At 35.8% G+C, this 13,594-nt stretch overlaps 1 protein-coding gene across 3 annotated transcripts; it reads right to left on the reverse strand.

Annotated features, from left to right (window-relative positions):
• Positions 1-1,915: 1,915 nt before the first annotated feature.
• On the reverse strand, positions 1,916-11,423 carry LOC125475553 (UPF0481 protein At3g47200-like). Of its 3 annotated transcripts, XM_048580464.1 has the most exons (4): positions 11,146-11,423; positions 8,304-8,354; positions 2,511-3,925; positions 1,916-2,297 (listed from the first exon to the last, which is right to left on the reverse strand). In XM_048580464.1, the coding sequence occupies exons 3-4, from the start codon at positions 3,875-3,877 to the stop codon at positions 2,288-2,290; spliced, it is 1,377 nt and encodes a 458-aa protein (XP_048436421.1). In that variant the 5' UTR covers positions 3,878-3,925; positions 8,304-8,354; positions 11,146-11,423; the 3' UTR covers positions 1,916-2,287. The 3 variants fall into 3 exon arrangements, with proteins under 3 accessions (XP_048436421.1, XP_048436420.1, XP_048436419.1); XM_048580463.1 differs by lacking the exons at positions 8,304-8,354; positions 11,146-11,423 and adding an exon at positions 5,276-5,374 and having other exon boundaries at positions 1,916-2,291; XM_048580462.1 differs by lacking the exons at positions 8,304-8,354; positions 11,146-11,423 and adding an exon at positions 5,276-5,374.
• Between the last annotated feature and the right edge of the window lie 2,171 nt (positions 11,424-13,594).

The following is a 13,594-nucleotide window of genomic DNA, read 5'->3' on the forward strand; positions in this document are numbered from 1 at the left end:
GGGGCAGGGATGGCAGCAAGCATAAGAACAGTGTTGTGGTCATATTTGGCGTGTGCCCCGAAAGTCATGAGACTCAAGCGCAAATCAGGGAACTCCGGTAAAGAGGGAAAGTTAACAATAGCCGTAACAAGCATCGAAAAATCAGGACAAGACCTTTAAGGATAGAGCTCACCAAATCATTATTAGAAACAAGTTGATTAATAGCAGCAAGATAATCAGGTGAAGATAATCAGAGATGGAGCATGAGCCTTTCGTAAGTGCCAGAAGTTGAAACTGGAGATTGCGGCATTACTGGTGAAGCTTGAGAAAAATGGGTAGCAAGACAATCCCAGATGTCTTTGGCAGAGGTTTTGCCAATGGTAAGTGACAAAATAGGTCCGGCAAGGGTGGAAGTCAAATAACTGACGAACAGTTGATCAATTTGAAACCACAAAGAAAAAGCCGGATTCGGTTTAATAGGTTCCTTGTCAGCAGCAGGAAGAGTGGTGGCAGGGGCCGAAGTTGTGCCATCAACGTTGCCAAAATAAATTGTGGCTGAGAAGAAACGACTTCATCCGACTAAGCCAAAGAAGATAGTTGAAACTGGTGAGTTTCAGAAAGTGAGCAATGTTAGGATCGGAGAAAGAGGGTCCAGTGAGGGTAAAGGATGAAGAAGCTTGTAGACATGGAAAATATGTAGCAGGGAAGCACGGCAAAGGAATTAAAAGTGGGGGAATATTAACCTAGAGGGGGATGGCAATTTGGGAAGAAAGAGGAAGGAGGCTAGGATTGTACAAGGAAAAAAGGGAACCTAAAACTAGTGATACCATGTAGAATTGTAATTCCTTGATTTCATTAATAACACAATATTACAAATATATACTAGTCACTGGACTGTGTTACAAATAATCCTAAGCTCATAGGGATTTACAAGATCTAGCCCAACAGAATCCTAAACGGATTCTCCTACACTAACAGTACTCTTTTCTTTTATTATTGACATATGTTTCAATTTGACTAATTAATTGGTTGTCCTAAACAATTTCTTTGTTTACTGACAATAGTGAGGGACCAACCACAATCATCAACAAGAGCAAGGGGCCGAAGGGGGCAACAATCTTCATGAACTTAATTTAAGCTTTTTTTTTTTTTTCTTTAGGTTTGTAACTTAACTTATTTTATTTTGGAACTTTGATTTGTAACTTATTTTTTGCTTTTGCGTTTGTTGCTTAACTTATTTTATTTTTGTTACATGTATGTTGAATGTTGAATTTAAGTAGTTGGATGGCAGAATATATTAGAAATAAAGTTTGAAATTAAGTAGTTTGGCACTTTGTAGCGTCAATTTGAATCGGTGAATTGGTATTTGAAGAACAATTGGTATTTCAATTAGGGCTATGAAATTTTAAGTTAGTATGAACTAAAAGACTCAAATTTCAATTGATATGAAATTGGGCTGACAAAATTTCAAGCCAAAAACCAAAATATCTCAACTTTCAGCCCAAAATCAAAATTTTGTCCCGATCTATCCCGAAATAACGATAACATTTTGGGAATACTGAAATTTCGATTCGGGATCGGTCTTCGAATTTCATCCCAAAAATAGTCGTTTGAGATTTGGAATCCCTTTTCGGTTCGCTATCTTATACCGAACCAACCCTAATCATCTTAGCAACTTGAAAGTTGAAATATTCAAAATTCAAATCCTGTTCATTCATCATGTTTGTGCCACTGATTTCCAACCGTACACTAATTTCACTTTATTAGCCTCAAATTTTTATTAGAATTATTACTACAAACTTCAATTTGAATTAAAGTACAAATTTGATTGGTGCCGCACTATTTAGTGCACAAATTAAGTATATATCGCATCACCCTTTAGTCTGCAAATTTGGTTTTCCTATAACATTATCCTTATATATAACTTACAAGAGAGTAGTGAAGAAACAACTGATTACTTTAAAGAGAAAATTATAATCATCTTCAGGAAAAGGACAATGTACAGTTAGAGGCATACAGTTGCAATGGGACAAAGCTAATAGGTACATTTCTAATAACCTTGTTCAATATTTACATCTTTTTAAAAATAAATAGAGAATTAAGCGAGATTAGTTTCTTAAGGTCACAAGACGCAAGCATCAGCTTCTACATTAGATATGAAGGGCAGAAAGACTGGGGCAACATGTGTTAAGCTTAATCTGTAGGCTTTTCTAGAATCCATTTTTGATGAGGCGCCAGATAACATGATGTGTCCCAAACATGCTCCCTACAGCCACAGCATAGTAGCTTCCTTCTAATGACATTGCTGCTACCTGAAACTATATAAAAGAAGTTAACCGTGCAGAATTCAGAAATTCGGAAAATTAGCTTAAAGTATGTCAATATATACACTTCAAAACACGCAATTTTTTTCTTCTTTCTCTAAACTTCTTAAAGTTGAGACAAAGACACAAAAATAAAATTTGTGATAAACAACCACCAACAGCAATTTCAGAAAACGGAAAAGTTGTTGTCAAGAAGGAGAAGCTTACTGTTTTTGCGTAGCAGAGATAACAGAGCAGACCGTCTGTATGAGAGTGAGCACTAGAAGAATAACAGCTGCAATGATTTCTTTAGTTGTCCAAGGTGAGTTGAAAAAATGTTTTATCAAATATTCCATCCCTCTGTGCCTGAACATTTTGTAGTACTTGGTCAGGTCGTCACAAAGAGTGGCAAAGTAGAACTCCTCCGAGTCCATAACGACCCCATCCGCTAGGTTCTTAATCATAGTACACCCCTTACTGCTGTCACCTAGCTTATTTTCAACAATTCCGTTCTTAACAAGCAATTCCACGTCTTCTGGGGTTTTCACTAGAATGTTCAAGATGACAACATAATCGTTTATGTAATTCTCAACTTTCTGGCATAAGCTTTGTTCATAGACAAGGAGATTTGTGAGTGTAACTTCTGATTGATCACTTATTGTTATTTTTGGAATTTCCAATACCCCATCTTCGAATCTTATGTCAAATTTATTTCTACTAGATCCCACCTTAAACTTGACTCCGGCGCGGTACAATTGTGTCATGCTGGGTGTGAGTGTGAGTAGAGTTTCGAGTGGCCCTTGAGCTTGTTGTACATCCACTACAAATGATGATGACCTCATGCTAGATATGGCCAGAGTTTTAGATTGCCCTCGAGCTTGTGGTACTTCCAATACTGATGGTGGTGGTAGTGGATATAACTTTCTAACAAAATCAACGAAATGTTCTACCTCATGAGGAGGACGTATTTGGGGCAAAGCATCTTCCGTATCTTTTAGATACATTAGATTTTTGAAGAAGTGGTGAGAAAGATCAATTATGGAAGTCGTCTCAGTGTCGACTCTATTTCTCTCCTGATCAAAAAGATCCACAAGAATGAAAAACGGCAGTTGATTTTCAAGCATCCGCATGTCAGGCCACACATCCTCTAACATCCTTGGTTTGTTGAATATCCGGTCAGTCGGAACTCGCAATTTCTTGTAACGAAACCTCATTAAGATCTCAATGATGAAGGCCGCATCCACTAGAATGATTCTTACAAATTCATCACTGGTAAACTTAATGGTCTCTGCATAGCAACTGCGCAGCACTGCTTCTTTGTCCCTTATTCTTCTTATGCAGTACTCCAACGTAACATCGGTACGTTCTAAAAAATCTTTTAGGTATCTATATTTGAGCTCTTCCATGGCTTTTAAGGCTTCCTTGCCATGGTGAAGGGGGCCTATAGAGACTACTTGAGGTGTGTAGGCCTTTTCACTTACACGTCGAAGTCGCTTAGGAACTCTGTAGATACAACACGAAGGAGACAGCGGAGGCAATCTATCCAACTCCTCACTCATCGAAGTTACTAGTGGATCATGATTGCTTAGTTCCATTTTGATGTGTTCGTGATTGTAATGGATGTCAATGATGATATGAGGTGCCTAGAACCACAATTAACAAATATTTCATTACTTACATTTCGATATTCTCCGACCAAAATAAGGTGAAAAAAAAAAAAAAATGAAAGATATGAGAATCGGGTAAGTTTGGCTTGCTAAGTTCATATAAAAAAACTTGGTCAACGCTGTGTTTTTATTTTGGATGTTTGTTTTATGAAGTTGCCTTTCGATAAAAGAAGATAAACTAACGCTGTCTCTTTCAACTGTTTGTATATTTTGATGTTTCTGTTACAAAATTCCTACTAGCTACTAGCTAGATTTTGATGTTTCTGTTACAAAATTTCGACCATCTTCATGGGGATGAACCTTTAAAATTTAAACTAGAAAATTTTAAGTCATAACCCAGAAACTGCATTTCTCTTCCAATGGTTATGGCTTAAAATTTTAGTCAAAGATTACTAAATAATGATTTTAGTCTAGTTATTTAACTTTTTAAACATAACATTTATGTAGATTATCCTAATTTATTTTTATGCACACCAAAAAATATTTATATTCCTATAAATAATTAAAAATTGCCACTTAGTATTACGATATAGTGTTATTCCTCTTCACTTGTAAGTAGAGGTTGTAGGTTCGAATCTCGTGGATGGCGAATTCGATACCAAATTAGGTTGTCCATTGTGTGGCTTAGCCGAATTCCCTTCTCCTGAGTGTAGAAATATCGATATACTAAAAAAAAATTAAAAATCACACAAATACGTAAGTATTTACAAAGTTTTTTTTTTTTTTTTTTGAACAAAAGAAATTATCTATACTAAGGGGGAAGCAGTGAGTTTAGCCTCACAATGGGCTAGCAATAATGTGGTTCAAACTTGCCTTTGGCAAGAATCAAACCTAACACCTCTCACTTACAACTAAAGAGAAATACCACTAGACCATAGTACTAAGTGGCAAGTATTTACAAAGTTTTAAGTAAAATTTGATTTAATTATTTTAAATTATTTAGATGCTAGATCTAATTTTGGGCCGTTAGTTTTTTTTTTTTTAATCATTAGATTTGATCTCATTTGAGCACAGCCGTTGGATTATAAGTAAAAACAAAAACAAAAAAACTGAATTATAACAGTTTGGTGGGTCCAGAATAATTTAAGCCAAACTTCAGTTTCTAGAGGGAATCTAGCTCAAAGATATATTTTCTCCCCAAGGCTTATTTTAGTCTAATAGTTAAAGATGGTTTGGGGAGGTTTATAGCGTAAATTTTTAAGTTTTATCCTACGAGTAGGAGATGTTCTTATATGTTAGAAATATATATTACACATTAAAACCCATATTTCCATTTAGTTGACATATTATAAAGTAGAATGAAGCAAGGAAACGCAAAGATTGTACCACAAATTCTTGTTCAATCATGAAAACTTGGTGTTGGACGAAAAGGACCGGGCTTCTCTGCCCTCCTACTTCCTATACACTCTCATCCTCTCTATTTTGTGCAGGTCACGGTTAAGCCACGTCAACATTTTATATTAATTTATTTATAGAGATAATAAGACAAAAAGCAATAATAATATAAAATGTTGACGTGGCTTAACCGTGACCGCACAAATAAGAGGGGATGACAGTGTATGGGAAGTGGGAGGGCAGAGAAGACAGGGCCGGACAAAAATTGGGGCGCCTGAGATATAATAAATAAAAAAATAAAACGACGTTCAATCAAAAACATGATTGAAGAATTGATAAAGTACACGTTAATGGATTATTTTTGCTCATGTCATACTCAAGGTTAATTACACTAACACACTTTGAGGTTTATCATTTTTTACAAAACTCCATCAGGTTTGAAATATTATACTAACACTCCTTGATGTTTTAATTCACTTTCACATTCATCCCATAAGGACAAAATTACTCTTCTAGTTAATTATCTAAAATTAAAAATTTATAGATAAATGAATCAAATTCAAAAAAATTAAATTTAAACATTAGAAAGGATTAGAGCTCTTGCATGATGATGTGGGTTCGAACCATGTCGATGACTAATCTAACATCTAATATAACAAAATCTATCCTTTAATCCAAAAAAAACATAAAAAATCCTCTTGCAAGATTTATCAATGTGGGAAATCGCCATCTACGGGTGTGGATGCAATAACACCAGACAGCATTACAGCAAGAGAAGCAATGGCTATACATGTTATTGCCTAGTGTGCAGAAAATAACTGGATGCGGATGCAATAACACCAGGCAGCAGGCACCAATTGAATCCTTTAGTGAAAATGACCTTGTGTATATATCCAGAGCATGTGAACAGTACGAGATCAAGAAAGGAAAATATTCGCTGCATAATACTGATATTCTTTCTTTGAAAGGAAGAGAAGGGGGGGAGGGGGGGGGGGGGTGGTGGGGTGGGGTGGCGCGCCGGGGGTGGGTGGGTGGTGGGGTTGGGGGTGGGGGGTTTGTTGGTGGGGTGGGTTCTGGCTAAGAAATTCGAGGGAGGAAGAGGTGGGGGATGGGTTCTGGCTAAGAAATTGGCAGGGAGGAAGAGGTTTGCTAATATAAGATATGCATCTAGGGTTTCTTTTTAAAAAATTTAATATAATTTTTTATGTTTTTCCTATTTATCTATAAAAGTTATTATTTTTTAAATAATTAAGTACAAGGGTAATTTCGTCCTTAAGGGATGGAAGTGAAAGTGAATTAAAACATCAAGGATGTTAGTGTAATGTTTCAAATATAAGATATTGTTGTGAAAAAATGATAAACCTCAATGGGTATTAGTATAATTAACCCTAGAGTCTTTAGTTGATGTAGAATGTGTAATATATATGCCATTCTGAGTTGTTTGAGTTAACATAATTTTGGTTTGATGTGTCAATTTTAGACCCATATTCATACGGTTTCGAAAAGAACAAGAAGCCCTACAAGACTCATTGCAATTGGTCCAGTGCGAGTTGTGCAGAATAATATAGTCGGAATAAACAAATTAGTGTTTTTAAAAATTCTAGGAAAGTTTAATATTTTTAAATCATTTTATTTTTGTTTATCTTTTGGGCTAGGATTCGTCCAGTGCGAATTGTGCGAATTTTGCATGTTTGTTGATATAAGGATATAGTTATAACAAGAGTAGGGGAATAAATTGATATCGAACTTATTATCCACGAAATTCAAAATCTAAAATCTTTAGATAGTAGTACTAAGTGACCTTTGAACAATTAATTAAGTAGTTAAATTGTCTGAAACCCTCTAGTGTTTCCCACGAATTAGGGTTTTATGTTTTTTATTTAAGCCTACGTACGAAGTTGTATTATGTAATCTTTTATTCATAGTATCATTTAAACTCCTGACTTTTTTACAATTAATTTTTGTGTGAATTTCGGATTACTAATGAATTTCAGTTTGTCTTCTCGAATTTGAGTTTTGCAGCTGGTTTAGATTATTCGTATATTCCGCTGCATCAAAACTATATGAACTGTATTAACTATATTGAACACGGAGCTATAATAATATTAGTGATGTCACATCGTGGCCCGGAGGGAATCACTTCCCGGGCTCGCTCCACCACCGTAGCACGATATTGTCCGTTTTGGGCCCCGACCACGCCCTCACGGTTTTGTTTCTGGAAACTCACACGAGAACTTCCCGATGGGTCACCCATCCTGGGAATGCTCTCGCGCGCTACTCGCTTAACTTCGGAGTTCCCATGGAACCCGAAGCCAGTGAGCTCCCAAAAGGCCTCGTGCTAGGTAGGGATGGGAATATACATATAAGGATCACTCCCCTGGACGATGTGGGATGTCACAATCCACCCCCCTTAGGAACCCAATGTCCTTGTTGGCACACACGCGACCAGGATTAGGCTCTGATACCAAATTGTCACATCCAGGCTCGGGAAGATACCAAATGTCACATCCCGGCCCGGGGGGAATCACTTCCCGGGCTCGCTCCACCACCGTAGCACGATATTGTCCGCTTTGGGCCCCGACCATGCCCTCACGGTTTTGTTTCTGGGAACTCACACAAGAACTTCCCGATGGGTCACCCATCCTGGGAATGCTCTCGCGCACTACTCGCTTAACTTCGGAGTTCCCATGGAACCCGAAGCCAGTGAGCTCCCAAAAGGCCTCATGCTAGGTAGGGATGGGAATATACATATAAGGATCACTCCCTTGGGCGATGTGGGATGTCACAAGTGAGCTTCTAACAACGCAAATTCTGAAAGAATGATAAACGTAAGCTTGCAATACTCGAAGAAATCATAAAATTAGAACATTAATTCCCTTCTATCGCTCAATTCCAAATGGATCCCACTTTGCCATGAAACATAATTCAGAAGCTAATAGCTTTAAGAACTAGACGTGTCCATATCTGAGATGATAAATTGAAAACCGAAAAACTAGAAGGAAAAAAAGTGAATTCGCACCTTGATCTGGTAGAGATGTGTAGAAAAGCTCAATGCAGACGCGTTTCTCCTCTGGTAGACATGAAACGGAAGTTTAATTTCTCTCAATATATATAACATGATGGAGCTATTTAATTTATATAAAAGGGAGTTGCCATAGGGAGTTAGGTCAATTGATCAGAGCTTCCTTGCTATTTCAAGCTCAATAACGATGATACATTACAGGGTTTTCCTTCAAGATTATCCTGATGATAAGCAGATGTTTCTACGAACCCAATATTTATTTTTCCCTACAACATCCTTTTTCAGATTTCAGATTATCTTATTCATTTTATTATTGTTAGAAATTTGTTTGTTAGTGTGTTGAACGGAAAGTTTAAAGTCACCATTTTCCTGTTAACTACGAAGCAAGTAATGTCTATACAAAGACAACATTCATGATTATTTATATATCATATCATACGTGAAGAGTACGCGTACATACTGTCCGACTTTGACCAATTTCACACAGACAACATTCATATATTAAAAAAAAAAATATATATATATATATATATATATATAGATATATTATATCACATATGAAGAGTACGCGTATACAAACAGTCCGACTTTGATCAATTTCACACCTAAACTGCAATCAAGTTACTACAGCGCTTGATTTGTTCCGGCTTTAACAAAACCCACTATTGAGGGATTTGGTTCAGTTTGCATACTCAAGCTGAAAGGTTTCTTCGTAACAATTGCACAGTTACAATCAGTCCTTAAGGGCCTATTTAGTATCATATTCAAAACTTTTTATAATTTTTAAAACATTTCTTTATAACATTTTTTAAAATAATTTTTTTTAAGATTCAAAAACTTGTTTGGTATGAGATTCAAAATTGTCTTTAAATTTTAATAATTAAATAGAAGATAAAAGTATCCTACAACAACTCCCTTTGGATTTAGAAATTACTATTCAATTCGTTGGACAAACCAAGTGATCCAAAGAGAAGGATGGAGGAAAGGTAGATGAGAGAGAAAAAGGAGAGATAGGAGAAGGAAATAGGAGAGACAGATTGGCCATGAAAGTAAAGCTGTCCATTCACCAAGTAGAGTTTGAAGAAGCAAAGCCAGAAGAAAGTGATGGCCATAAAAGAGAAAGGATGGACATGTGCGCGGCGGAGATGACTACCCCCTTCAAACCTTTAATAGTGAAAGGGTTAGTCCAACCCGTCAAAGATCAAAAAGTGGTGATGAATGATGGTGGATTTGTCTCCATGAAGCCCCCCAAATACCAGAGTTACTCTTTCGATTTGACCAAAGCCTCCAAGATCTATGAAGAGTTGGTTCGGGCAATAGTGATCGTGCCCGATAGCACTAAAAACTGCCTAAACCAGAAGAATTAAGAAGGAAGAAGTATTGCAAGCTGCATTATACTTTCAATCACTCCATAGCCAATTGTGTCCAATTAAGAGATTAGATACAAGACCTCATGGTCAAGGGAAAGTTGCTGTTGGAGAAACCCCAAGCTAATATGATGATTGACACAAATCTTTTCCTAGAGGCCCCAATCAACAAGAGCAGGGGAAGTGAAGGCAGGCAAAATGAGGCAAGTTGATTTTGTGGGGGGGGGGGGGGGGGGGGGTGTGGGTTCTGGCTAAGAAATTGGCAGGGAGGAAGAGGTTTGCTAATATAAGATATGCATCTAGGGTTTCTTTTTAAAAAATTTTAATATAATTTTTTATTTTTTTTCCTATTTATCTGTAAAAGTTATTATTTTTTAAATAATTAAGTACAAGGGTAATTTCGTCCTTAAGGATGGAAGTGAAAGTGAATTAAAACGTCAAGGAGTGTTAGTGTAATGTTCCAAATCTAAGATATTTTTGTGAAAAAATGATAAACCTCAATGGGTATTAGTATAATTAACCCTAGAGTCTTTAGTTGATGTAGAATGTGTAATATATATGCCATTCTGAGTTGTTTGAGTTAACATAATTTTGGTTTGATGTGTCAATTTTAGACCCATATTCATACGGTTTCGAAAAGAACAAGAAGCCCTACAAGACTCATTGCAATTGGTCCAGTGCGAATTGTGCAGAATAATATAGTCGGAATAAACAAATTAGTGTTTTTAAAAATTCTAGGAAAGTTTGATATTTTTAAATCATTTTATTTTTGTTTATCTTCTGGACTAGGATTGGTTTCGTGGTGATCAATTTTTTGCATGTTTGTTGATATAAGGATATAGTTATAATAAGAGTAGGGGAATAAATTGATATCGAACCTATTATCCACGAAATTCAAAATCTAAAACATTTAGATAGTAGTACTAAGTGACCTTTGAACAATTAATTATGTAGTTAAATTGTCCGGAACCCTCTAGTGTTTCCTACGAATTAGGGTTTTATGTTTTTTATTTAAGCCTACGTACGAATTCTTGTATTATGTAATCTTTTATTCATAGTATCATTTAAACTCCTGACTTTTTTACAATTAATTTTTGTGTGAATTTCGGATTACTAATGAATTTCAGTTTGTCTTCTCGAATTTGAGTTTTGCAGCTGGTTTAGATTATTCGTATATTCCGCTGCATCAAAACTATATGACCTGCATTAACTATATTGAACACGGAGCGATAATAATATTAGTGAGCTTCTAACAACGCAAATTCTTAAAGAATGATAAACGTAAGCTTGCAATACTGGAAGAAATCATAAAATTAGAACATTAATTCCCTTCTATCGCTCAATTCCAAATGGATCCCACTTTGCCTTGGAACATAATTCAGAAGCTAATAGCTTTAAGAACTAGACATGTCCATATCTGAGATTATAAATTGAAAACTGAAAAACTAGAAGAAAAAAAAGTGAATTCGCACCTTGATCTGGTAGAGATGTGTAGAAAAGCTCAATGCAGACGCGTTTCTCCTCTGGTAGACATGAAACGGAAGTTTATTTCTCTCAATATATATAACATGATGGAGCTATTTAATTTATATAAAAGGGAGTTGCCATAGGGAGTTAGGTCAATTGATCAAAGCTTCCTTGTTATTTCAAGCTCAATGGCGATGGTACGTTACATGGTTTTTCTTCAAGATTATCCTGACGATAAGCAGATTATGAACCCACTATTTATTTTTCCCTACAACTTCCTTTTTAAGATTTCAGATTATCTTATTCATTTATTATTGTTAGAAATTTGTTTGTTAGTGTGTTGAATGGAAAGTTTAAAGTCACCACTTTCCTCTTAACTACGAAGCAAGTAATGTCTATACAAAGGCAACATTCATAATTATTAATATATCATATCATATATGAAGAGTACGCGTACATACTGTCCGACTTTGACCAATTTCACACAGACAACATTCATATATTAAAATATATATATATATATATAGATATAGATATATTATATCACATATGAAGAGTACGCGTATACAAACAGTCCGACTTTGATCAATTTCACACCTAAACTGCAATCAAGTTACAACAGCGCTTGATTTGTTCCGGCTTTAACAAAACCCACTATTGGGGGATTTGGTTCAGTTTGCATACTCAAGCTGGAAGGTTTCTTCGTAACAATTGCACAGTTACAATCAGTCCTTAAGGGCCTATTTAGTATCATATTCAAAACTTTTTATAATTTTTAAAACATTTCTTTATAACATTTTTTAAAAATAATTTTTTTTAAGATTCAAAAATTTGTTTGGTATGAGATTTAAAATTGTCTTTAATTTTAATAATTAAATAGAAGATAAAAATATCCTACAACAACTCCCTTTGGATTTGGAAATTACTATTCAATTCATTGGACAAACCAAGCAATCCAAAGAGAAGGATGGAGGAAAGGTAGATGAGGGAGAAAAAGGAGAGATAGGAGAAGGAAATAGGAAAGACAGATTGGGTAGGGATGAGAGAGAAAGAAGGGAGAGACTAAGAGACAAGATAAGGAAAGGAGAGAGAGAGAGACAAGGTATAGATAAAGAGCTAGCACACATAAGATCACAAGTGAGTAGGGTTGGAAAAAAAATTCCAAAAATCCCGAACCACACCCAAAAAATTCCGATCTCAAACCGAAAAAATCCGAAACCGAAAATCCCAAAAATTTTGGTACTAATCTGTTTAGTACGAGAATTGGTTTCACATTGTCCTTTTTTCAGGAATCCCAAAATGATACACACACACACACACATAGACACATACATACATATAAATTTTTTAATCAACCCACCAAGCTATTCCTCTGACCAATAACATTTCTTCACTACCTTTTCTATTTTTTATTCTTTCTTTGTCTCATTGTCTGCCATCTTGGTTCTTATTTCTTGAAACCATCATGGTTTCTTCTTTCTTCATTCTTATTTCTTGAAACCATCGAAACCATCAAATGGTTTTGTTTGGGTTAATATTTGAACATTGGGCTACAAGTGTAAGAAAGCTCAGAGATGCCAATTAGAAGAAGACTTACTCGAAGCCCTAGAGACAAATTGGCGTCTCCCCATTAATGCATAGACCATGTGCCTATGATTTAAATGACATGTGAGGGGGACTAAGTTACACCAGCCAAAGAACACTTTTTAGTGGCAATACAAGTAAAAAACTAATGACTCACTACCCTCCAAGTGCTTTTCGGCAAGAACAAAATTGCAACAGTCGGGCTAATTGGCCTATAAAAGGAGAAAGAGGCCCCAGAGACAAGGACACTCAACCAATCAAACAAACAAACATACAAACTCTGCTCTCAAGCCAAATTTACATTTAAAAGTTGTAATCAGCCCAGATCTCAGTCCTTTTTAGGATAATTCCCTACAAAGCCATCTTTTGTCTAGTTTTAAGCTCTGCTACCTCCCTCAATGGCGTAGTATCGATTCCCTTGGGTAAATTTGTTTACCATCCATCCCTTTTTTAGTGCATAAACCCCTATAATCTCAAAGATAAGCGATTGCAAGAAGTTCAACCTTGCCAAACAAGGTGAAATCTTGCCCGAGGTTCTTTGTTTGCTTTCTGAATTAATAGATCTATTGCTTAATGTATTCTCCAGCATGTATTCAAGTGATGTCCATCAGTTTTCCTATTATAAAAGTTCCATTTACACGTGGATCTAGTTAGTTTAATGGATATGTTATCATTAAAATCAACCAAGAACCAAGTAAATGACTTAAGGGGATCTGGACTCCCTTCATTCGAACATACAAGACTATGAATTAAAAGTCCTTGTTTACAAGGTAAGAAAAAGAACTTAATGTGGACTTAACCCATCCACGACAATCTTTTGATAACAAGAAGTCCGAGTAACTTGGGGTGCAAGTAATCGACTTTAAACAC

Source organism: the organism of the source record quoted next, unplaced genomic scaffold, assembly GCF_019419815.1.
Source record: "Pyrus x bretschneideri cultivar Hongxiangsu unplaced genomic scaffold, Pyrus_bretschneideri_v1 Contig15, whole genome shotgun sequence".
NCBI lineage: Eukaryota > Viridiplantae > Streptophyta > Magnoliopsida > Rosales > Rosaceae > Pyrus > Pyrus x bretschneideri.